Raw genomic sequence first — 25,084 nt, 5'->3', positions numbered from 1 at the left:
TCAGTCTTCAAACAGAGAGAGGTCTTCTCCAATACATGTCTTTGAGACCCAGGTTTGAATCCTCACTCTGCCATGAAAACTTGCTGGGTGACCTTGGGCTAGTCATGTAGTCTCCACATAACCTACCTTGTGGGGTTGTTGTGAGGATAAAATGGAGAGTGATGCAAGGTGCTTTTGGTCCCCACTGGGGAGAAAGTCAGGATATAGATTATTCTTTTAAAAAACCCTGCAATGGTCTGGGATTAAACCTGGAATTTTCTGCATGCAGAATGGATGCTCTACCTCTTGAGCCCTGCAGCCACTGTTCAGTGAACTGCCCCTTACAAGCACCACAACAGGGTCCCTCCTCACGTCCACCCTGAATTTTGTGGGACTCGTTGGGATCTGAGAAAAGGAAGCAAAAGAGTTAGGTAAGGTCAATGCTCCTCCTAAAGGACTTCTGCATCTGTCTTCTGGGTGTCCAAAGGGGAAGGGACTGCAGGCAAAGGCACTGGGATGGGCCCTTTTTGAGGCACAGGAAAATATTCTTCTACTGCCAGATTCAAAGGGAACGCCTTTCCTTTTTGCTCAAATCTGATGGAGGTATCCTCGCCCCGGATGCCTTCAGCAGGCAAGGCCCAGGCTGTGCGTTCTGGAAGTCTGGCTGGTAGAGGGAGGTTCCTGATTTCCTTCTCAGTGTTTCTCTGACGTTCCTCCTGCCACAGAAAGGACAAAAGGGCTGGTTTGGTTGGGAAAAAATGCGTCCTGTAGAGAGGCCTTGAGTTGTGCATGTTATGCCATCCAGTCCCCACAGATGGCACCACACCTGAAAGAAGTGTTGTTCTCCCTGGGCTTAATCAAAGAATTTCCTACAGATCTGTTTGTTCCGATTTAATTGCAGTGTTCTGGACAGTTGCGTGTTTTCTGCAAGGCTTTCCAGGTGGTCTTGGGAAAATAGATTTTTATTGGGGAGGGCTACGTCAGTGACTCGCACAGTAAAGATGCATCATTCGCTCTGATCCTTGAAACTTGGGATAGATATGCTTTGGGCGTTCTTTTGGTCCATCCTTCTGGGTTGGATTTGGATTTGGAGCAAAAATAAACAGGAGTCTTGTGGAGTTTTTATTCCAGTGCAAACTTTGGTGGACTAGAACTAGGAATATTACTTTGTTTACCTTTCAGATGCCACACGACTTCTGTGTGTGTTTTTTGCTGCCACAGCTAGTATAATTAAGTGCCATAAAGTAACAACCGACCCAGGGCAGTCTTTCAGGGCAAGAGATGAATGGATAGTCTTCCTTGGTGATCTTCCATCCAAATACTAACCATGGCTGACCCTGTTTAGCTTTGAAGCTCTGATAAGCTTTTGCTACTTGAAATGACTACCGATGAAGTTTAAAGCAAAAAAGTGCCAAAGCAGGATTATAGTCAAACTACAAGAAGACAAAAATGTTACTATTTAAACTGTTTTATTATTATGAATGTTTTTCTTACTATGTTGTTTACCGTCCTCAGCCTTACACGGGGGTAGGGCGGTCTATACATTTGAATGATAAATAAATAAATATAAAAGTAACGACTGCTGAGGAATTACACAACCTTAAGGTTGACGATAAAATACGGATCTGAAAGTTTGATAAAAGAAAGCTGACAGGAAGAAAGTAGATTCCTTTGAAATGTGGTATTGTAGTAAGTTTTATGGATACCACGGGCTGACAAGAAGACAGATAAGTGGGTTCTAGGTCAAATCAAGCCTAGAAGCTAAAATGCCCAAACTGAGGCTATCATACTTTGGTAATGATATGAGAAGACAAGGAGTCACCAGAAAAGACAAGAATGCTAGGAAAAACTGAAGGCAGCAGGAAAAGAGGAAGACGCAACACGAGATGGATGGACTCAATCCAGGAAGCCACCGCCCTTGGTTTGCAAGTCCCGAGCAAGGCTGTTAATGTTAGGATGTTTTGGAGGTCATGAATTCATAGGGTCGCCATAAATTGAAAGCAACTTGATGGCACCGCTCTCTCTCACACACATGTGTGTGCAGCAATTCAGGCTGCTATGGAACAGGTGCCCTTCTGGGATTCTTACCATGTGAAGTTTTGGAGCTCAGCCAGACCTCACCTGCAGCATCACTGCAAGACTCAAGGCTTAAATCAGTTTTGTAGATGGGGTTCTGACCCAGCATATTAGGAGATGGGGTGGGAGACAAGGTGATGTGTTGGTCTCCTGTTTGTGATGACATGGTGCTCTGTTGTGTTCTTGGTGGGCAAGTTGGAAATTGTTCTGTATTTCAATGGAGGCTTCCAAACTAGCAAAGGGGAACTGTGTGACACCAGTGAGCAACTCTGCTTCCTGGAGGCAGAAGGACCCTGTGCTTCTCCAGTACGACCCCTTGCGTTGTACGACACACAAGTAGGAGCCCCTGTGGTGTAGTGGCTAAGAGTGGCAGGACCCTAATCTGGGGCTGATTCCCCACTCCTCCGCATGAAGCCAGCTGGGTGACCTTGGGCCAGTCACAGTTCTCTCAAAACTCTCTAAGCCCCACCTACCTCACGGGGTGTTTGTTGTGGAAACAGGAAGGGAAGGTGATTGTAAGCCGCTCTGAGACTCCTTTGGGTAGTGAAGAGCGGGGTATAAAAACCAACTGTTCTTCTTCTGTGACTGAAGGCAGTGGCTTAAGTAGGCTTCTTCACCAGGGCATAAAGGCAGGCAGCTTGCCAGGGAGGGGACTTTTCCCTTTACAGGAAATAGAAGCTTCTGGTGAATGGAGCTGGTGGCTTGCCAGAAGGAGTTCTGCATTTCTGGGTCATCTTCTGTATGGGTGTGAGTTTTTTTTAAAAAGCTACCAGTGTCCTTTCCCTCACACCTAAAGTAATGCATCTCCGAAAGGGCCATAGCTGCGTCCTGCCTCCATCTTTAAAATTAATCTTAGCAAATCTGTGCCTTCATAGAGGCAACCCACCTGATTGGTTTAGAGATGTATACACTGCTTTGCTCCCTGACGGGGAACCCTGAGCAGTTTACAACACTGTCCTCCCCTCATGCAACAACAACCCTGAGAGGTAGGTTAGGGCTGAGAGAGAGAGTGACCGGCCTTTTACTTTGGAGTGGGGAGGTTGACCGGTACAGTAAAACCACTCTATGCTCAGAAGTTCATTTTCTGAATTGCATGTTCTGGGGCTCTAGCACTGCATCTACAGATCTTGAGAAGAGAAAGCAACTCAACAGAAGCAAGGGTTTCTTGCAACCCCTTGGGCAGTCTTTATTCCCACCCACCCAACGCTTCCTTCCAAGGCAGGGCTTCCTCCTCTTCCCCTCTGTGCCTGTGTGGCTTTGACTCACTCTGGGAATAGCAGGAACTGTGTGGTGATGTCAGGCTTCAGGCAGTGAAGAGTGGGAGGGGACACGGTGCTCTGCTTGGCTGGCTAGAAACTCTCCCTGTACCGGGCTGAAAGGTACAGCAGCCAACTAGCATTCCAATCCAGACATCGCACTTCAGAGCAGGGGGTGCCCTGAACTCAGCCTCAGGATGAAGAGAAAACGCAAAGGTAAAGCTCGTTCCTGGGACTTTCCCTCCCACCTGGCCTCCAGGCCAACGTTAGCAGGGGCTCTGAGACCTGATTACTGGGGAAGTGGGGTGTAGGAGCCAAATGTTTTTGACTCCGTAGACCAGATAGTCTCTGGCTTTGCTTTCGCCCCTGTCCTGAAATCAGGGGAAGGGGCAGTGGATGCACAGCTGTCTCTCTGCTCATGAGAGCCAGAGTTGCAAAGTGGTTAGTCTGCTGGACTAGGATGTGGGAGGCCCAGGTTCGCTCCTCACTCTGCCATGAGAGTTTGCCAGTCACACACGGTCAGCCTAACCTACCTTACAGGGTTGTTGTGAGGGTGGAATGGAGGAGAGGGAAACAGTTTAAAACACTTTGGGTCCCCATTGTGGAGAAAGGCAGCATATGAATTTAATTTTTTTTTAAACTGTAGTGCGGAGGGATAATACTGTCCTGCCTTGCAGGGTGATTGTAAGGATTGCTAAGGATGTGGACACAAAAGGTTTTGAGCATTTTGAACTGCTCTCAGAATGCTAAGAATTGTAATTTGGGAGGCAGATGAGCTTTTCATGATGTTCGGCACGTGAGTGGGGAACTTAGGTGTTGGGAGACCGGTCCTCGGATGTGTTCTAAGCTGTTTATACCACAGTGGCTAGTTAGGTTTGAAGAGACTAATAGAGGTGCAAGTTAGGGTCTTGGATAGAGATGTGAAAGTCCGGAAAAAACCCAGAAAAATGCAGAAAAAACCCGTTTCCCCCCCGTTTTTTTCCTGAAGCCTTGTTTTTTCCCAAAAAATTGGTAAAATTGAAAAAAGAAAAAAAATTGATTATGGAACGTTTTATTTTAACATGATGAATAAAATATTTTAAGACAAGGTGTTCAAATATTTTCCAAATCATTTCTAAAATATATATATATGGTATCAGATTGATCTAATTTCTGTGCACTGAGGACAAGCAAGTCCTAGGTTACAAACTGAACCCTCCAATGCAAGAACGAGATGCATTTCTTCCTTTAGGAGGTGCGATTGTCAGAAGAAAATTAAAAAGTTTCAGTTTTGTTTTTGCATGTGGGTGGGTATTCTGTTTGAAATAATTGTTTGGATACACTATATTTTTAATATGCTAGTTGTGATAATTTCATGCCAAGTAAAAATGTCCATAGTCATATTTTATGTTCCTAAAGTAACAGAATGACTTTCAATCTAGAAAAGACAAAAGAAATGCTAATGTAGCATTTTTTCAATTTTTCCGAAAATTTCCATTTTTTTCTGAGCTTCAAAATTTTCGGAAATTTTACATCTCTAGTCTTGGAGGGGTTCCAAGCAGTCCTTGTTCATTTGTCTCTCTGGATTTGGGCGCGAGGTGGGAAGTTTTCAATTGCTCTTAAAAGTTGTGCCCTCTTATGAACTGCTCTTCTTCTGCCCTGGCACTTCCTAAAGAACTAATTGACAGTTGCAAAGCAAACTACGTTTTGGCTGTGTTATAATTATTGGTCTTGACCTTGCTCTTCTGTGCTTTTTTATGTGGCTGTTTACAAGAATGCCCGTGTTCTCTCTTGCCATCTCCCGCTATTTTTGTATGATTTTATTTTACTAGATTTAAAAAAAAGACAACACAGGGCTGTGTTGCAAAAACCGCTGCAGAGAATCTAGAGTTTTAGGACTCTCCTGTGCACTGGAATGCTCCTGGTGTCCACTCCTGTGCCGTTGTCCTCCCTCCCATCCCATTTCTTGCCCCGTGTCCTTGTGCAGCATCTAGTTAAGCTGCTTTTGAAGTATCGTGGGGGTGCTGGTGAGACTCGTTGGGCCCCATTCCTGTTGCTGTCAAGTGCTGGGCGGGACAGTTGGGTGTTTTGCTGGTGGTGTTTGCAACCAGGCAGTCATTGGCGTGTGGTAGGCAGGGGGTGTGACTGTCCAGGGATGCTTCCTCGGGAGGATGCAGGGAAGTGCAATGACAATAGACTAAATGGGAGTCTGCAGTTCCGTGCAAATAGGATGAAGCTGTGTAGTAATCTAATCACTGGGTTGTCACAATGGCTGCTGTGTGGTAACGGAGGCAAAGCAATAGAGCTGGATGGGATACCAGTGAGGCTAAACCTGTTGCCTGTAGCCCTGTTCCCATGTTACAGTGAATGGATGTACGTCCTGTATTTATGTGCATACATCTGTTTATAAGAGAGTGCCAGTGCACGTTCATTTTACAAATAAAGCCAGGGACCGGTACCTGGATAAATGCAGGGTTTATGTTGCTCACTGGGCTGTGTATGCATTGAGCATACCAATTGAATTGCTCAATGCAAATCTTAAGAGAAATCAAGTGTATACGGTTCACAGATTGTGCATGTGTTTATTGTGACTAGGGCTACTGATTGCATCAAATGGTGTCTGGTTTCTGCCGGATGTGATTTAAAAAAAAAAACATTAGCTATCTTCTTCAAGGATGTGAGTTCTACACAAGCATAGATGGTGGTATTATGTAATTATGCAAATTTCAGTTCTAATCATCTGTGCTGGTGTTGGGGAAGCAAGCTTCTTGTCCTCAAGAGATCTGAGCAGTAATTCCTGGCTGCACTACACATGACTGGGAAAGGGAGGGAGGAACCAATATCTTTGACTCAGTATTCTTGAACTATTATCCTTGTAAAACAAACTGCATGAAGTTGGAGAATAATTTTAGATGAGGTGCTAGTAGCAAAGCAATAGAAACCCAGTTGGGCAGCGTTACCTAGTAGCTGGAGGCATGTGATCAGCTTTGTGACTGTAAGGAATGGCACCTATTTCTGCAGCTCTTGACCCTATTGGAAACCTGTGTGTTTCCATGAGTTTTGAAGAGTGTTTTGGTGAACTGTTGGTTTCTGTGTTGCCAAAATGGGAGAGCTGTCTTTTGTTGTCTTGTGCCGTCTTCCACTTCTCCATCCCAAGAGCAATGTCTCCTGGTCTTCATTGTAAGAAGTCTTCAAATTGTAGACATTGGAATCTTCCATCATGCCCTAAACTAGGGAGGTAAAGCACAAAGCTATATGGATTCATTTACAGTTTATATATTGCTGTAAATGTTTTCCAAAGTCTGGAAAACCAGCAGAGAGTTTCCCTGTGTATTCCTGGACCGGCTGTGCCCGAGGACCATGTGTTTTCCTATTGTGGCCCTGCTGTTAATAATCTGTATGCAAGTAACAATGAAGCAAGTTAACATGTTAATTTTTAAAAATTGAAATCAGCAGTAGAAGAGATAATATGTAAGAATATGTACATGGGCTAGATAGAGTTTGAGTATGTTAATGTTTTGGCAGTTTCAAGGGATGCTTCAAACAAAATTTACATCCCCCCCCATGCATCTCTTTCTCTCTCCCCCCCCCCTTTTAACTGCTGGAGATGCAGCCTCCTGAAGAGTTCTGAGGAACTTGGAAGCATATGTTCATAATGTTGTCATCTTTTGGCTGAACCTAATAAAAAGGTATTACACTATTCTTGTGCCTTCAGGCTTTTTCCGTGGACCAACATAGCTACTGACAATGTTTATGTCTCTTTTGGGAAACACTGTATTGCCTTGGATGGGAATTCAAGAGATTGTCTGCTGTGATCCACACATACCTCATCTAACAGCAGTTTTTTGGGAGGGAGGTTTGCTTCAGAAGTATTTATGCAAATGGTAATTTTATTGAACTGGGCTACAATCCCTCTTGTTTCTAGAAATCACTGAATTGTCTTTGTGCAGAGTTGTGGTTTGTTGTATGTTTCTTTGTTTGTTAAAGAGAGTACCCGTATCCCTGGCTGTATGAACATGAAACTGAGCAAACTTCAGAGGACAGCGGAAGACAGGAGGGCCTGGCGGGATCTAGTCCATGGGGTCGCGAAGAGTCGGACTCGACTGTGCGACTGAACAACAACGCTCTTTTCAGTTTGCTTACTTGCCACCTGCTATTCTCAAATAGCGCCATCTCTCACGCTCCTTCTGCCAGATGTTTGGCTGCACTTTAATATGCATCTGCCTCGAGCAGTCCCTTTGCCCTTCTCGGTTTGGCTTGCTGCCTGCTTTTGGAGGCGAGGGAGGCTCCAGTCCACGATACACTTTCAAAAACCAGCAAGGTGGGGAAGTCGACCTTTGCTCTCTTGCCCCCCCCCCCCCCCACCTCCCCGGTGCTTTCCCTGACATGCCTTTCTCTCTGCACTCTTCCCTTCCTGGTTCTGAAGTTGATCACTTTAAAGTTTCCTCCCACGGTTTTTCCATCTTAAATTGCTACTTACTGATAATGAGAGCCCAGAAATAAACACAGGCGGATGCAAGCGCAGCTGGGCCGGCCTTGGCAGGGACTCGTGCAAAGGCCGGCTGGCTTTCTCGCAAGGGCTCATGCCGCCTTCCAGCCGTGCCTGGAGGAAAGCCCGACCAGCTTCCCTGCTGCAAAATTGTGGGTTTGTTCCTTGCCAATCACCAGGTGTGTGAAATCCTTTGCAGAAGGGGGGACGACAAGGCCCCCAGGCTCCCTGTGTTGGCTGTATTATAGAGGTAAGGGAAAGCAGTTCCACACGGCAGTTGAGCACAGTTAGCGTTTAGGTTTCTCCTACTGCTAGGGGTAGCTTCTGGAAGCTTTGCATTAATGCCTGCATCTCAGCAGTCTGGGGAAACCCGCTGATTGCCTTTCTGAAAGTGAAGAAGAGAAGAGCAAACTAAGGAGGGGAGGGAGTGGGTTGTTGTTGGTGGAAAGTCCCGTCAAGTTGCTACTGCCTTGTAGCGGCCCCATAGAGTTTTCAAAGTAAGAGACTCATGGAGGTGGTTTGCCATTGCGTGCTTCTGTGTAGCAACTCTGGACTTCCTTGATGTTCTCCCATCCAGGTACTAACCAGGGCTGACCCCGCTTAGCATATGAGATCTGATGAGATCAGGCTAGTCTGGGCCATCCAGGTTGGGCAGGTGGGTTTACAGCAGCCCAGAGAGACTTCTTATCCAGAAAGCCCAAGGTGCAGTAATTCTCCACGTGGTATATTGCCAAGCACCTGTCCAGGTGTGTTTTCAGCTGTGGCTGCAGTTACACATTGTTGGGTATTGAGCTACCGTAATGCTATAATAATCACTCGCAGGCGGATTGGCTTGTCCACGCAGGATAATCCAGTCGCTAATAACATGGTGCGATGATAGCAGGTTATCCGACAAAGTGTGGATGCAGTCTGTGTTTGCATAGGTATCCCTGAAAGTATTTATTCTGCTGGGCTATAACTTAAGGAGAGGTATGGGACAGTTTGCCCCGTGAACAAATAGCAGAGCCCTTAACTCGCTGTTATAACCCAGGGTTTGTTCACAGGGCATCTACTGTTGTGTTGCCGCTTGTTAAAGAAAAGTTTTTGGATTGTCAAATCTTGGATGGCCTTCTGCATCCCGAGGGTGAAAAATCTCAGGATTATTTTGTAAGCACGTATTCATGTTAGGGCATGCGGCTGAAAGAATTCTAAAAAGTTATCTTGCTTTATCTACTAGCTGGTAAAGATGTGACTTAGATGTTAGCCCTGGCTCTGTTGTAGTTTGCAGTTCCATGCAGATATGGCTCAGGTGCAGTATTCAGTGTCCAGATATTCCTACTTTTCTAAAAGTTATTCTAGTCCTTATGGTTACAAAACTAATCGTTTGAAAAGTCTGTGGGCAGTGTCTGTGAATTTCAGACACCTGGATGGTGGGTGGAAGTGGCCATAGATTGACAGCTGCGTAGGGTGGCTAGTGAAGAAGGCTTGCAAAGTATAAACAAGAGTAATAGGATTTACAATTTAGAGATGTTCCATTCTCTTTTGCAGGAACTGGTAGTTTGTGGACCCTGCCCTAAGATCACATGATTTTAGTTTCTTCTAGAACAAGTCTTAGAGACTGCTGTATAAGATGTTTTTCTTGCTGTTTAATGTTAGAGCTGATTAAATTAAGCCATTCCTTATTCTATTAGTCTGTCTGTGGAGCCTGCAATATATTATGTGAATATTTTGATACGGTATAAATGGTGATAGAAAGCTGGCATGGTGCAGTGGCTATGGGTGTAAGCTACGAGCCAGGAAGTCACCGGTTTCAAACCTCACCTTAGGTGTGAACTCCCTACAGGCGTCTTATCAACCTGTCGTCTTGCAACCTTTGCCCTCTGTCTGAGGATAACACTACCAAGCCCATTTTACAGAATTGTTGTAAGGAAGACTGAACTGTTGGCTGCATTCAGATGTAACAAACCATCCTGGTTTCTCACGATGAGAATGAACCTTGAAATTCCTTGGAGTCACACATGTTTTCCCTTCTCTTCATGCAGGACTCAGGAACAGAAGACTTCCTGGTTCACAGCAAACCACAGTCTGTTGTTGCGGCCTAAATTGCAAACTGTGGTTTGTTTCCTACAAACCAAGATTCCAAAACTGCTTTCCAAGAATGGAGGGATACTTGGGAGGCTGAAAGCTTCCAAAGGTTATTCTTGGAACCTGAAACTTTGGTTGGATCCAGTGGAGGATCTCTGCAGTTAGAAGGGGATGGGATTTTTGCAGGTTCCCTCCTCCTTCTATAGCTATCCAACTTCCACACCCACCAAGAGCAGCATTTGGGGCGCAGGCCCTTCTGTCCATAGAAATCCTCTCTTGGATCTAACTCTGTTGTTTGCCATCGTGCCTGAATGCAGCCAGGGTATGTCAAGCAACATTTATTTATGTCTGCCTGGTCTTTCTTCCTCTGTGGAGCTCAAAACTTCCCCCAGTGAATTCCCAGGAGGTCTCCTATCTCGGCACTGCCCAGACTCTGACCAAAGGCTTAGCTTTTGTAAGGTAATTGTATCCCATGTCGTCCACCCACACTCTTGGCATCCTCTGGACGTTCTAAAGTGTTAGGAAAATGTAAGTAAGGAGAGGGAATGACATTAGCGCATCTTCATCGTGCTTCTGCTCCACATTTTATCCTCTCAACAACCCTGTGAGGCACTTCAGGCTGAGAGAGAGTGACCAGGCCAAGGTCACCCAGCAAGCTACCCATGGCAGAGGGAGGATTTGAACAGGGACCCTTCCAGGTCCGAGAGTGCCTCACAGTGAGCTATAATGGCCGTAGAAGTGGGAGAGATGAGTGACTTCGGTAGGCACATTTCTTTGCCCCCCATCCCACAGCTGTTTCTGAACAAACGTCACACGGGTGGGGGGGCAACCTCCAACTTGGGGGATGCTGAGTGAGCCAGCAGCGCATTTTGTCTGTGCTGACCGCAACCAAGTACTTTATAGTCTTTTATGTCTTGCTTCCACTATCAGTGGTTGCTTGTTGTCTTTCCATTTTACAGATGGGCATGGCAGCAAAGACAGAGTGACTTGCTGATGGTGGGAGTGGGAGTAGGGCTGCCAAGTGGGGGCGGGGGGCGGGGAAACCCCCGCTTTGGAGGCCCAATTTCCGCCACCACGGAATCGGGCCCCGAGGAGAACTCCGCCCCCCGATTGGCTTCGTCACCAGAGGTGACGCAACCACGTCGCCCACATTGGGGGCGTGGCCCGGATCACCAGAGGGAAAATTCTATGGTTTTCCCCCTGACGATCAGGGCCACGCTCCCAATGTGGGCAAAGTCGCACGTCACTTCCGTTGACGTGCTGGCGGCGCGCACATCCGGAGCCGGCTCCCGGATCTGTCGGAGCCTCCCCCGCCGGTGAGTTTGCGGGACTTGGCAACCCTAAGTGGGAGTGTCACTTGATGAATTGGTGGCTGAGGTCAGCTGTCTCTGAATTGAATACTCTGGGCCACCATATAGTATTAAGAGGCTGGAAATCCCCAGTGCCTGGGGAGCAGCTCACAAAGTAGCTGGAAGAAGGTGGTGCGATTCTTGCTTGGCATGGCAGGAACAGCCCTTCCCGGCGCCTTCAGATCACACCTTCCTCGGAGATGCTGGAAGCGTACCGCAACCACTTCCTCCAATTGTTGCCGCTTTTCCTTTCTATGTTGCCCCTTTCCATGTGGGCCTGTTTGACCTGTAAAGCGCTTGTCAAGGATTACTTTGGAATGGAGGCTGTCTGTCCTTTGTAAAAACTTCCTCTTACTAAATGGAGAGTTGCCAACCCAACCGGCTCAGCCTATTTCTTTGCTTTTTGTAAAATAATCAGTGATGGCCTCAGTCATGTCCAGGAGAGTGTATCAAAGAAGCCAAGCTTTTCTTGATGGGAATAAATATAGTGCCAGTGAAGTTTGTATCTCACTCAACCACCCTTCTCCAGAAATTTGATGTCGTTTTGCTTCACCTTCCTATAGAGGAGAGTGTCATGGCAGGCTTTGGTATCCAGTGGCCTCGGAGATACCTCTGGTAGTGTTGGTCACTCGATGAAGTTTGATAAGCGGTAGATTCTGCTGGGCAAATCCTGTCAGGCTCTTTGTATAACTGGAGCGTGTGGGCCGGCAGGGAAAGGCCAATACAAACTGGAGTTAATGAGGGGAACAGGGATGCTTTCCTCCAGGCTTCGTAATAACTGCCTCCCAATTGCTTGAATGTGTTGCTGTGACATATTTAAGGATTAGTGGTTACTGAACCCTGCATATTCCTAGAGGAGCATATTCTTAGCGGCTCATTGCCATGACAACTGGCCTCAAGTTGGGGCTCTTGACTGGCTGTGAGGTAGCCAGAATTCCCAGAATTTAAATCTGAGCTGTTTCTAGGGGCCAAACAACGTGATGTGATATCCCATTATTTCAGTGCCCGATGGACTATTTGGGCCCTAGAAAGCCACCCTGAGGGGCACATAAGGATTAGAACCCTTTCTATGTAACGTCAATTAAAACAGCTGATTATCTAGGCCTGGTCTAAACTATGGTTGGGGAGGGTAACCGTCCAGCAGTTGTCTGCCTCCTCCACAGGCTTAGGTGGACCATTTTTGATGTGGGAAACATGATGAAGGAGATAGTTTCATGGGGGTTGGTCTGTAGCAGTGTTCCCTCTAAGCTGAGTTAGTGTGAGCTAGCTCACAGTTTTTTGGCCTCCAGCTCACAGATTTTTGTCTTAGCTCAGAAAGGATGGCTCCAGAGCAAACTAATTTATGCAGTAGCCAAATCACTCGCTCACAATTTTAATGCCAGTAGCTCACAAAGTAGAATTTCTGCTCACAAGACTCCAAGGCTTAGAGGGAACATTGGTCTGTAGTACAAGACCAAGATTCGAGTCTAGTAGCACCTTAAAGACCAGCAAGATTTGCAAGGTATAAAATTTCAAGATTCTTCAGGAAGGAGGGTTAACCACCTGTTCCCTGGCATTACAGACTCTAAAATATATCTTTGTCCCCCCCCCACACACACACACCTTTACCCTCAGAGGAGGGGCTGTGGCTCTGTGGTAGATCATCTGTTTGGCATGCAGAAAGGTCCAAGGTTCAATCCCCGGCATCTCTAGTTAAAATGATCAAGTAGCAGGTGATGTGACAGACCTGTTCCTGGGATCTTGGAGACCTGCCACTCATCTTGAGTACACAGTACTGGCCTTGATGGCCCAGTGGTCTATTCAGTATAAGGCAGCTTCATGCCTTCATGTGGCTGCTTCATACAGGTCAAGAATTCCAGTCAGAGAAATGCAGAATAACATCATTTGGCTGAGAAATATAAGCTTAAGCAGGATTAATCATAGTCCCTTTCCACACTGCTTATGTTTTGTGAGGGGACAGGGTTTCTAACGCAATGCTCAGTGCTTTTGAGAAAAACTCTCCAGATTCCTTTGGGGGAGCTAGAATGTTTTAAAGTGGTGTAAATGTAGTCAGCACCAGCCTGAGCATGGAACGACTCAAAAAAACAGTACAAGATTGGAAAACATGGAGAGAACTTGCCCATAGAATTGCCAAGAGTTGAACACGACTGAATGGCTAACAACAAACAACAAAGTCTAGTCCAACACTGAGTCAAAAGCTATGAAATACATTTTATTAAGAACAAAGCAACACAGCACAGTGTGCAAACTTTCAAGTCCTCCAGAGCTCTTCATCAGTTGGTATGTTGTTTTTTTTAAGTGTGTGTGTGTGTGCAAGGGGGGTGGCGAAGAAAAATACATCTTTTAGACCAAGATCTTAAGGACTCTTTCACCCATCCTGTGTGGGGTGCTTTTCTTAAATTCATTGTTCATGCAGAATGGCTGTTTCCATAACAACCAGCAGTTGATCCAACATCTGTCTGACACTGAACAGTACACACAGCATCTCTTAAAAGGTCACAAGCCCAGGGAAAATGTAGTAGTATCCCAATGTAGCTGCCTCCTTTTTATTATAATCTAGAGTAAATGTGCCCTGACCTGGATAGCCCAGGCTAGCTCGATCTTGTCACATCTCGGAAGCTAAACGGGGTTGGCCCTGGCTAGTATTTGGATGGGAGACCACACGCAGAGGCAGGCAATGGCAAACCACCCCTGAACGTCTCTTGCCTTGAAAACCCTATGTGGTCACCATAAATTGGCGGTGACTTGGGTGGTGGTGGTAAATGTGTCCCATCTGCTTTGTGTGCATGACTTGCTCAATCCTTTCTTCCCCAAAGCATCCATTTTTGAGGTCTCCTGTTTCTGCCTCTTGCGGCCCATTGAAGTCATGATATGTTTGCTCAGCTCTATCTTGTCAGGCATTGGGTGCCACCCCCTTGGTATAGTGGTTAAGAGCAGCAGACTCTAATCTGGAGAACCAGGTTTGATTCCCCACTCCTCCACATGAAGCCAGCTTGGGTGACCTTGGGTCAGCTACAGATCTCTCAGAACTCCCTCAGCCCCACCTACCTCACTGGGTTGTTGTTGTGGGGAGTGGAAGGGAAGGCGATTGTAAGCCACTCTGAGACTCCTTCGGGTAGTGAAGAGCAGGGTATGAAACCAACTCTTCTTCTTCTTCTTCTCCATTTGCCTGTGTGTTCACAGCCCGCCAAGAGGCTACTAAGGGAAATCCAGGGGGTGTATGGGTGGAGGCATAGTTTGGGGCTTATAGGCCAGTTTCTCATGGATTTGCTTAGACTATGCTGTCATAGAAAGCTTTGCTCACCTAAAATAGAAAATCCTGGTTGAGTCATGGCAGACTTGAATCATAGCAAGAATTTGTGACTCGTCTCTTGATTCATCATCAAAAGCAAAACAAAAACTCTCCTCAGTACTTCGGGAGCTGTATGGCCATTTTAGAGTTTGGAGGATGGGGAGATTGTTTTTGGAACGGGGCTTGATGCTCTCTGGGAGCCTCTTGGGATCTCTCCTGTTCTTGCTCTAACTTGGACTGGACTGCCACATGCACACAACTTTAATGAGGTGGTACAGTCCTGCAGAATGGATTGTACCATTTCAAAGTGTTGGTTGGGGGGGGGAATGTCACAAGAGAGCGATAACCTCTCTGATTTCCTAGACTTTTAATTTTATTTTCAGGGACTTACTTTGCATGCAGCTGATACTACTGCATGTAGTATGTATTATCTGTTTGCTGTGTTTATTATCTTCCATTGTCACTGCATTGTTTTCTACTCACGTAATATCATTTTCGGCATTGTTTAAGATTTCTGCAATCCTCGTTCTATTGCATTGCTTGTTGGGTGTCTCATCTGACTGATTGCCTTACGCAGTGTAATCTGTGATGAGTCTCAGTGGGGGAGGCAGACTATAATGTAAATAAGCAAAGAGGGTTCTAAGACAGTCTTGCTACGCCAGGTCATTTGCATGGGTATGCCAGGTCATTTGCATGCCTTGATGTGGGTCCCTCCATATTCTAGAACTGTTCCCATTCTTTAGGCAAAAAGCAGTGTGGAGAGGGGATGTGACTGTGTCTGCTTGTCCTTGCATGCCTGTCTATGTATTCCCATTCCATAGGGCTGCCCTTTCTCTGCCTTGCCAAAGAGTTTTTACAGGCAAGCTGAGTATCAGTGAATAAACATACTTTGCTGGTTTGTCTGCATTTGCGATGAGCGATGCTTGTTTGTTCCACCTTTCCAGTTTTGTTTGCGCCTCCAAGGGACGGTTTTGTGTTGTGTTTTAATTGAGAAGTCTTTAGGTTAGCGCTGACTTAATTAAAATGCTTTAAGAACTGATTGCAAGATGAATTGAGTGACGGGAAGGGGATTGTGTGCATCAAAGTCCAGCTGGTGCAAATCCCAGTGGTATTTTTCATCTAACTTCATCTCAAACAGTTGGGGAAACCAGGATGGTTTTACAAGTGCCCTGAATGGGGAGGCATCAGCGCAGTTCCGAAACAGCAGGCTTTCGAACCCAGGTCTCCAGATCCTATTCCATAACTAAGCCCACTGCTGCAGGGACTAGGGAACAAGGAGCCCTCTTTACGGCTTTTGCTAACAAATGGCATCCAGATTAAATTTAGTAAAAGAGGAAAGCGTTTTCACAATGACATTCTTGGCTTCATGGAATATTCAGTACTATTTAACCAAAGCTAAATAATAATTGACCAGCCAGTGGACAATATTTGACTTGTAATTCCCTGGCATTCCTCCCGTTTTTATCCTGTGATGGGGGAAGCCTCGTACTTTATATTGAAGAACACCTGTGTTCAGGTGGGTAGCCACGTTGGTCAGAAGCAGCAGAACAAAGTTCGGGTCTAGTGGCCCCTTTAAGACAAAGAAAGTTTTATTCAAGGTATATAAGCTTTCATGTTGATTTCAGAACACGTTGCAGTTGGCTGAAAATGCTGGTCTCTGAAAAATGGGGACTCCCAAAGGTGTGTCTTTAGCCATCCTCCGTCCACTTCCTTGCACACGTCTTTCAAACACAAGTAGGGGAATCTAATGAAACGGCCTGAAGTAACAACTCCATTCCTCCCTAATGTCCTTTTCCTGTGAGTCGGGAGCTGCCTCACCTGTCATAGCCTGCCAGCAGCACCTCCTGGACTCCCCGCCTCCGCTGTTAGCAGTACCAGTTGCTGATTATCTTTGAAATGCTAGGAATGCGAGAGTGGAGCCCTGCCCCACAGGGAAAGGGAAACGCTTGCCGTACTGCGTATCCCTTCTGGATGCTGTCTAGTTTCTACGCTCAGAAGACCTGGGTGGAGCTGGAGTATCCTCCGAGCGTGTCGTCTTGGTGAGTGTTCCCTGTCTCCTGCTGTACCTTGTGGCCCCAAGGACTTTGATAATGTTCTGCACTGGGCACTACTGTTTTCTGGATTGGGACTGGCCTAGTTCTTGCAAGGATACCTGAGTTTATGTTTGCCTGCAAAGACTGTGAATGAGAGACTCGTTCTTGGTATGTTGGCACTGGCCCGGGGGAGTGTGGCATCAGTGTCCCTGGTTGGGGCCAGCCGGCTGAATCGCGTTGACTTGGCAGAGGAGCGATCGTCTCCCACCCTCACTTGCCATCTGTAAATCCCCGCTGAGGTCATTGGGTGGAGGCAGCAGGGCACGGTTCCCTCAGCGATCCGATTAAAGAGCCCCAACAGAGGGCCATCTGCAGGGGCCCTGCTGGGATTATGGTTCCTTCATAATGAGTTTAATTGGGCACCGTTTCCCTAGAAACGGGATCCGAGCCAATCTTGAAGTCTGTGCTGTAGTCACAGGGTTCTGAACTGCATGGCATTTTGGTTTTCTGTTGGGGTGGGTGTGAGGAAACCTCCGTCCTAGTTCCCGTGATGCAGTTCTGAAGGGACGCTATTCCGAGGTGGTTGCGGCCTAAGATCCACTGTGCGGTTGTTCAGCATTGCAGCCCAGATCTTCTGCCAAGCAGTGCTGCTGTTCCTATTGGCTGGCACTGATGTTGTCTAGCTTAGGTTGGCCATTGTTCATGTCTGGGTGGCTCTGAGCATACTTGAGAGGAGTTCAGGCCTCCGTTTTTGTTTTCTCCCCCTCTGGGCTGTAAGCTGTGAGCTGGAGGACAGTGCTATTGACTGTGGGTATAACCAGCCTCAGCAAACATCTGTCATTTGTGTTCTGGAGTCCCTTTTCCTTCTTCCCTCCCACAGGTACATAAAAGCCATGTAGGGGTGTGCGCAGAACATTCTGAACCACACCTTTTGATTGGACCCGTCGTGTTGGCGGGATCACAAGCTTCGGAGTTCAACAGAACTCCTCGTCTGCAAGGATAACGGGTGGCCTCACTGACATTTTGCTGCAGACTTTGCTAGCTTCAAAGTAGCAGTTCCCTGGGTAGATGGATAGATGTGTTTGTTGGAGTGTGAGAGTCCGCTGAATATTAAGCCTCTGTCTCTATGTATTGTCTTGTTTTAACCCTTGATCAGAGACCTGTTAATTCTTTGAGCCCGACGCAGGGAGTACTGTTTCGTTTCTGCTGTAGTTCCATCAGACGGTGCCAAATCTTGCTAGTGTATGAATAAATTCTTTCTCAGCCGCCATCCTTCCCTTTCTGAATGATATAACTATGGCAGCCCTCCTGACCTTCTTGGGCAGGCCATCCTCCAAGGTGAGCCAGTTTGGTGTAGTGGTTAAGTGCACGGACTCTAGTCTGGGAGAACCAGGTTTGATTCCCCACTCCTCCGCTTGCACCTGGCTGGATGACCCTGGGCAAGCCATAGTTCTGTCAGAGCTGTTCTCTCAAGGGCAGTCCTCGCAAGAGCTCTCTCAGCCCCACCTACCTCACAGGGTGTCTGTTGTGGGGAGGGGAAGGGAAAGGAGTTTGTAAGCCGCTCTGAGACTCCTTTGGGTAGTGAAGGGCGGGGTATAGATCCAATCTCCTCCTCCTCCTCCTTCCCCAATCAGCCATCACCAATCACTGTATTTACTTGCCAGGAAGAAGACACCTCTCCTTTTAAAAAGGTTAAAAGGTAAAGGTAAAGGTTCCCTTGCTCGAAAGCCAGTCGAGTCCGACTCTAGGGTTGCGGTGCTCATCTCCGTTTCAAAGCCGAAGAGCCAGCGCTGTCCGACGACGTTTCCGTGGTCATGTGGCCGCCATGACTAAACACCAAGGCACACGGAACGCTGTTACCTTCCCACCGAAGTGGTACCTATTTATCTACTTGCAATTTCTTGCTTTCGAACTGCTAGGTTGGCAGGAGCTAGAACTAGAGACAGGAGCTCACTCCGTCATGCGGCACACTTAGGTCTCGAACTGCTGAACTACCAACCTTCTGGTCTGCAGTTCAGCGTCTTAACCACTTGAGCCACCGCAGCTCCTTTTAAAAAGGTTATACACCCAAAAAAGTTTTTAATGGACATAGCTGTAACTTTTGTGCGACTGTAAGAAGACCTCTTCTCTTCTCTACTCTCCCCTACCTTTTTTATGGCATACTTGGGGGGGGGGACCTCCTCTTCCATTGCAGTGAACACTGCAATATGGTGATCTTTCTCTCACTTTGCTTTTCTGCAATCTGTTGCATAGCATCGTTCCGGCACACTTCTTCCTCCCTGGCAAATGGGTAAAATCAGCAACTGCCCGTTCCCGAGCATTCTCTGTGGCCGCTCTCGCCTTGGAGGATGGCCGGCCCCAGAAGGTCAGGAGGGCTGCCGTAGTTATATCATTCAGAAAGCATTCGGGAGGGCATTCTTGTAACGGAATCAGAACTGTAATAGGATGGAACAGTCCCAAAGGACACCTTCATATGGGAATGGATATGTAATCCACTGCAGTGACCATTATTGTTATCTGTTATCGTAGGTATCTTCAGGTTTTCGCTGCCATTGTCTTCATACCTTGTATTCCCATATTCCGTGTTGCTCGCACAAAAACCTTTGCCTGAGGCACTTTGCTGCCATCATGGTTGCTCATGTGCTCTTCTAATTTTTGTACTCCTAGTCCTGTTGCATTATTCTTTGGATGCTGTGTGATTCCTTTTTCTCTTTCTTTCCTTATCTGCCTTGAGTGTCATTGGGAAAGGTGGGTTAGGAATAAGCTAAGTAAATCAACAGGGCCTGTGAATAGGTTTTGCACCTGGCTGTGTTGAATGCTGTGATTATCTGAAACATTTGAAAGCTGGGATATGTTATTGGGCGCATAACGTGATGGTGGAAAGTGCCAAGTCTCAGCTGAGTTATGGCAACCCTGTAGGGGTTTCAAGGCAAGAGACAAACAGAAGTACTTTGCCATTGCCTGCCTCTGCATAGCAACCCTGGACTTCCTTGGTGGTCTCCCATCCAAGTACTCAATTTGCTTAGCTTCTAAGATCTAATAAGATTGCATTATCTTGGGCCATCCAGTTCAAGCTGGCACACAATTTAGCTGCCTACAAATCTCAGCTTTGACAAACAAAAACTCCAACGTTTATTGTTCCTTATGGCTCTGAAGAAGGTGAAAGTGTGCGTGAATTACAGCTGCTGAAAAATCAGAGGGGAGATCGAACAGGATTGCCAGTGGTTAGGGCTTCTGTGCCTTGTTTAATGTTTTCCCACCTACCTCTGGGGCCCCAGAATGAATTGCGCAACTACACTGTGTAATTTATACAAGTCGTAGAATTTAGCTTGCCGTAGGCTCAGAGGTTAAGACGCTGAGCTGCAGACTGGAAGGTCTGTGGTTCGGCAGTTTGAGACCCTAGTGCCGAGTGACGGAGTTAGCTTCCGTCTCTGGCCCCAGCTCCTGCCAACCTAGCAGTTCGAAAGCAATAAATTGCAAGTAGATAAATAGGTACTGCTTCAGTGGGAAGGTAACAGTGTTCTATGCACCTCGGCATTTAGTCACTCTGTCCACATGACCAAGGAAACATCTTTGGACAGCGCTGGCTCTTCGGCTTGGAAATGGAGATGAGCACCGCCCCTAGAGTCGGATTTGACTGGCTTTTGAGCAAGGGAAACCTTTACCTTTAGTGCAGAATTGGGGGGGGGGGGTTGCTGCATGGAGTTTTTCAGCCAAACCTGGGGAGCAAGGCAGTGTTGAGTGTGCTGGCATACCAAATAAACTAATTACGGAGGTACCCGCCTGCTCCATTTCTCAGGCGCTGCCTTTGGTCCCCACCTTATCCCTGGCCATCTGTTCAGTGCCGTCTGCTCCTCTTCTCTGGCAAGTGTTTGTCCAGCTCAGCACGCAGCAGGAAATCCAGGCACAGGCTGGAGGAGCTGCGGCTTGAAGCAAGATACTGGGGGCAGTCACGGGGAAGAGGGTAGGTGTCTCTTAGCAGCTTCTGGTTTACCCGTAGATTGCTATCTGGCTCCACACGTTGATTAGTCGAAGTGATGTCTCCAGGGCTGGCATAGGGAGAGCTCATCCCGCCTGGGCACAGCACACGGATTGCCTGTCCTTGTTCAGAGAGGGCTCAGCGGCACCCTTCTGCTTCCCCCCCTTCTTCCCCCCCTTCTCTGGCCCTTAGATAGGCTTTGGCTTTCGAGGTTCGTGATCATGTTGGGAAGACTGCTCCGAGGTGAGCATGAGCAGTAATGCAGACTCTGTCTTCAGTGCGTGTGTGCTTGTGTGTGGAGGGCATCCTATGAAATGTATACTGCTTTAAACAATGGGCAACCCTGGCTAAGGTGTGGGGTGAGGCTTAGTGGTATAGTGTTTAGAATGTTGGGATAGGATCTGGGAGACCCAGGTTGAAATCCCCACTCTGCCATAGAAGGTTGCCAGGTGACCTTGGGCCAGTCATACTGTCTCAGCCTGACCTACCTCACAGGGTTGTTGTGAGGACAAAGCAAAGGAGGGGAGGATGTTGTAAGTCACTTTGGGTCTCCTATGCGGGGAAAAGTGGGGTGTCAATGAAATAAATGATATATATGTGTGTGTGTTGTGGTAGACCAGGTGGATTTGGGGTTATGTCACCCGTCTGCATCACTTTGGGTGGCTTTGGGACCAAATCCATGTTTGTGAAGCATGCTCCCCCTGCAATGTCAATTTGTATTCTTCCCTGTTCTCCATTTGTAGGAGGGTGTTTGGGATTTAATGGCAAGCTTCCCTTCTTTTTGTACTGAGGTGTGCCTTGCACGCGAAAGCTCATACCTTCAATAAACCTTTGTTGGTCTTAAAGGTGCCAGTGGACTCTAAATTTGTTCTTAAATTCTTTGTTTGTGTTCTCTGACACTTTACCAAAGTTTTAAAACAGTTGGATAGAATGAAAGGTGAATGTTTACTCCGCCAAAGAAAAATATGATAAAAATTAATACTAAAGAGGAAAACTGGAAATTACCTCCTAAATAATACTTTACCAGAAAGATAATCCTCATAAAAGTGTTTGTACATGGAGGAATATGGAAAGACACGTAACCAGCCAAATAAAAATGGTCAGTGGTCAGTAAATACAAAAGGAATGTTTTATTTTGTTTAGTTGTACTGTTTCTCTCTTTTTAGTTTGTATTTTTGTTTTGCAGTTTAAACTTTTAGACTGCCTTATGAACAGCTTTCTCTGTTTGATAAATATTGCACATAAATAACCCGCTTCCCACCCAGTCTGACTTCCTCACCAGGTTATTGTGAGGATGAAACTGGGGAAAACCCTGCTTGGGCCATTCTGAGCTGCTGGAGGGGAAGGGCAGGATACCAATCTGATTACATAAATTTTCCAGAAATCGACATCCTTTCCCAGGAGTTTGGTTCCCTGCATTCTGTCTCTGAGCCGTTCCTTTGAAGGTTGGGGCTGCGGGGCCTGGAAGTCAAGCTGTGCAGCACAAACTTGGATGGTTTATGGGGCTGGAATCTGCTGAGTGCATCTTGCATTGATTCAGGATCCAGTGTTTGAGCCTTTTCCTTTGGGGCATTGCTGTACTTTGGGACGTCTTAAATCTGTCTGGCAAAGGTACTTGGACAGGATATTAGTATTTGCCAAGGTAATGGCTTCAGAGTCCCTTTCGCTCCCTTGCCTCTGAAGTGAGATAGCCAGGTGTGCTTCCTGGGACAAAGAACGGGCCTCTGCCAAGGACAGTGTCTGCCATCCTCAGGAGGAGGATCTATAGGACAGGTGGGAGAGCTCCAAACCACAACATGCTAATAGAGTGGCCACCTTGCAAGCACAGGAGGAAAGGCAAGCCCAGTTTGTAACCCCAGGGGTTGGGCGGGCATTCTAGCTGGGAATGACCTGGAAAGGCTTGTCTTGGATGCACAGCCAGTTCAGCACCCTCATCCCCCACTTTGCAAAGAGAGCTCCTTGCTCCAGGCTAGGGCTTTGGCAGGGCTCTTCCAAGCAGAAGGCCCTTAGGCATAGCTGATAACGTGGTCCCGGATACTCTTCCCGCAAAACCAGATCGGCACCCCCAGTTTCCACATTTCTATCTGTGTAACTGCCCAGTCTTCGAGGCTTAGCACCACAAGCCTTTCCTTGTTAAAATGAAATCTTCATAATGAAGCTGCAGATCAGTTCATTAACCCCCATGCCTGTGGAGATGTCTTGTTCCAAAGATCCTTAGCGTGTAGACATCTAGTCTGGTTCTCACGTGCCAGAGAGTGGGGAGGCAGAATGGATTTATGCCACTTCGAGCACAAATTACACCATGATGGTTCTCCTCTCCTCCATTTTGTCTCACAGTAACCACCCTGTGAGCTGCATGCACATGAAATGGCCTTATATTGTATCAGACCATTAGTCCATCAAGGTTGGTATTGTCCACTCTGACAGGCAACAACTCTCCAGGTTCCTAGGCAGAGGTCTTTCACATTACTTCCCCTTTTAACTGGAGATGGTGAGGATTGAACCTAGGGCCTTCTGTGTGCAAAGCAGTAAGCAGATGTTCCTACCACTGAGCCAGAGCCCCACCTAGAAAGAGAGTAACTGGCCCAAGGCCATCCAATGAACACCCATGCTATAGTAGGAATTCGAACCTGAGTGGGTCTCCCTTTTCTAGTGTGGTGTGCTATGCACCTTCAGTCCATTCTACGACCTTGGATCTTTGTCCCTCATTTTCCTTGCTTTGCTTGTGATCCTGAGATGGGATCTGAATTTATCCAAGCTCAGACTAATCTGAATTTATCCAAGCTCATAATGGAGTCCATAGATCCCTCCCCCCAAAAAAACTGGTTTTTTCTTTAAATGGCTGAATCAGTTGTCTTAAATACATGATGTTCTCCCAAGTTTCCATTCAGACATCTGCGATAGTTTCTTGAGGGTTAGGAGCAGTTCCCTCTAGCCCTCAGCCAAGCCCATGGCATTTGGGTATCTGGGCTCCAGATAATCTCAGTTGATCTTGGGTGATACATTGCTTTTGGCACCAATCTTGGCTGTGACAGTCATAAATACTGAATCAGTCGGGCCAGAAGTAGGGGCATCCTCTGTGAAGGAAGACAGGATTCTTTGCTTGGTTAGCAAAGTTCTCGTTTCCTTTCCTTGGGGTTAGGAGCCAGCAGTTGATACAAGGAAGGAGGAGAAGGGAAAAAACCTGACAGATGAGACTGGCTTCTCAATTCCAGCCACCCTGGTCCCCTGGGCAAATATGATCAGATAGTGAAATTGAAGAAATGAGGTGGTGTTTTTTTTTACAAAAATTGTAAATTGGGGAGGGAGGTTGGAGTGGGGGGGGGGGTTGGTGTGCCACTACCAATAGGTAAACAGACTAGTGGAATGTTTTTTGAAATAATAAGCTAAGAACTGCAAGCAAGAGAGATGGGGGGGTTGCCATAAGATCTTTTTAGTGCATCTTTTTTTCTATATCCAGTAGGCATAATGGCTTCTGAACTTCCTTCCCAGACTTTAATGTTGTAGATGCAGGTTTGAATCCTGCTTCAGCCTCTGTGAGGGAGAGGGTGGTTGTGCCTTTGGGGCCTGGGGTTCAGTAGTACAGCAGATGCTTGATATGCAAGATTTTTAAGCATTGCCACTATGGTTAAGGGGTGTCAGCAGCAGCTACTGGAAAGATGTTGTTCACAAACAGGAGTACAACAAAGTTAGAGTCCAATGGCACCTTTAAGACCAACAAAGTTTTATTCAAGGTGTGAGCTTTCAGGTACACGCACACTGTCAAATGATGAAATGGAATTACATATCATAGTTGTATATACAGGCAGGGCTATTTTTGGGCAGGGACGCACAGGAACGGAGTTCCGGCTGGCTCCTGAGTTGGCCACGCCCAGCAGGAGCTCATTAGCATAACAGGCCACACCCAACAGCAGAAACACATTAGGATTGGCTACATTAGGGGTGTGTGGCCTAACATGCAAAGGAGTTCCTGCTACAAAAAAACCCCAGGGTTTTGACAACAAACAAGGTAAACAGAATAAGAAGCAAAAGGTGGGTGTGGCTGGATGACCACACTTCTGGTAACATGTGGGTATGGCCTAATATGCTAATGAGCTGTACTATCGGGTGTGGCCTAATATGCTAATGAGTTTCTGCTGTTGGGTATGGCTTATTATGCTAATGAGTTCCTGCTGGGCTTTTTCTACAAAAAAGCCCTGTTACAGGGGTATCTTGTTAAATTAGCATGCACAATTGTGAAGTTTTTTTTTAACAGATCAGGTGAGTGACAAGCTGGGTTTCTAGTTATCATCTGTTTGGGTTCAACTGGGGGGGAAAACAAGATAGGTAATAAATATGTCAGAACTGGAGATTGACGTGCCCTAAATTGTGAGAATTTAGAAACCCAGCTTGTCACTCTTTTGATCTGTTAAAAAAATACCTTCACTATTTTGCATGCTAATTTAACAAGACACCCCTGTATATACAACTATGATATGTAATTCCATTTCATCATCTGACGAAGTATGCATGCACATGAAAGCTCACACACTCAGAGGTCATTTCAGGGGGGATCGCAGTTCCCCCGGGTGAGGTACGGGGGGCGGGG

General features: G+C 46.7%; 1 protein-coding gene across 1 annotated transcript in view; it reads left to right on the top strand.

Moving 5' to 3' along the window:
* Window positions 1–3,467: 3,467 nt before the first annotated feature.
* FAM65A (family with sequence similarity 65 member A) overlaps window positions 3,468–25,084 on the top strand; it is a 64,719-nt gene continuing 43,102 nt past the window's right edge. Inside the window, exon 1 of the mRNA XM_015407095.1 lies at window positions 3,468–3,527. Coding sequence (XP_015262581.1) covers window positions 3,509–3,527 — 19 coding nt within the window. The 5' untranslated portion in view covers window positions 3,468–3,508. The remainder of the gene's footprint in view (window positions 3,528–25,084) is intronic.

This window comes from Gekko japonicus, unplaced genomic scaffold, assembly GCF_001447785.1.
Source record: "Gekko japonicus isolate JY-2015 unplaced genomic scaffold, Gekko_japonicus_V1.1 scaffold2778, whole genome shotgun sequence".
Taxonomy (NCBI): Eukaryota; Metazoa; Chordata; class Lepidosauria; order Squamata; family Gekkonidae; genus Gekko; species Gekko japonicus.
This window is presented reverse-complemented; position numbering and strand designations above follow the sequence as displayed.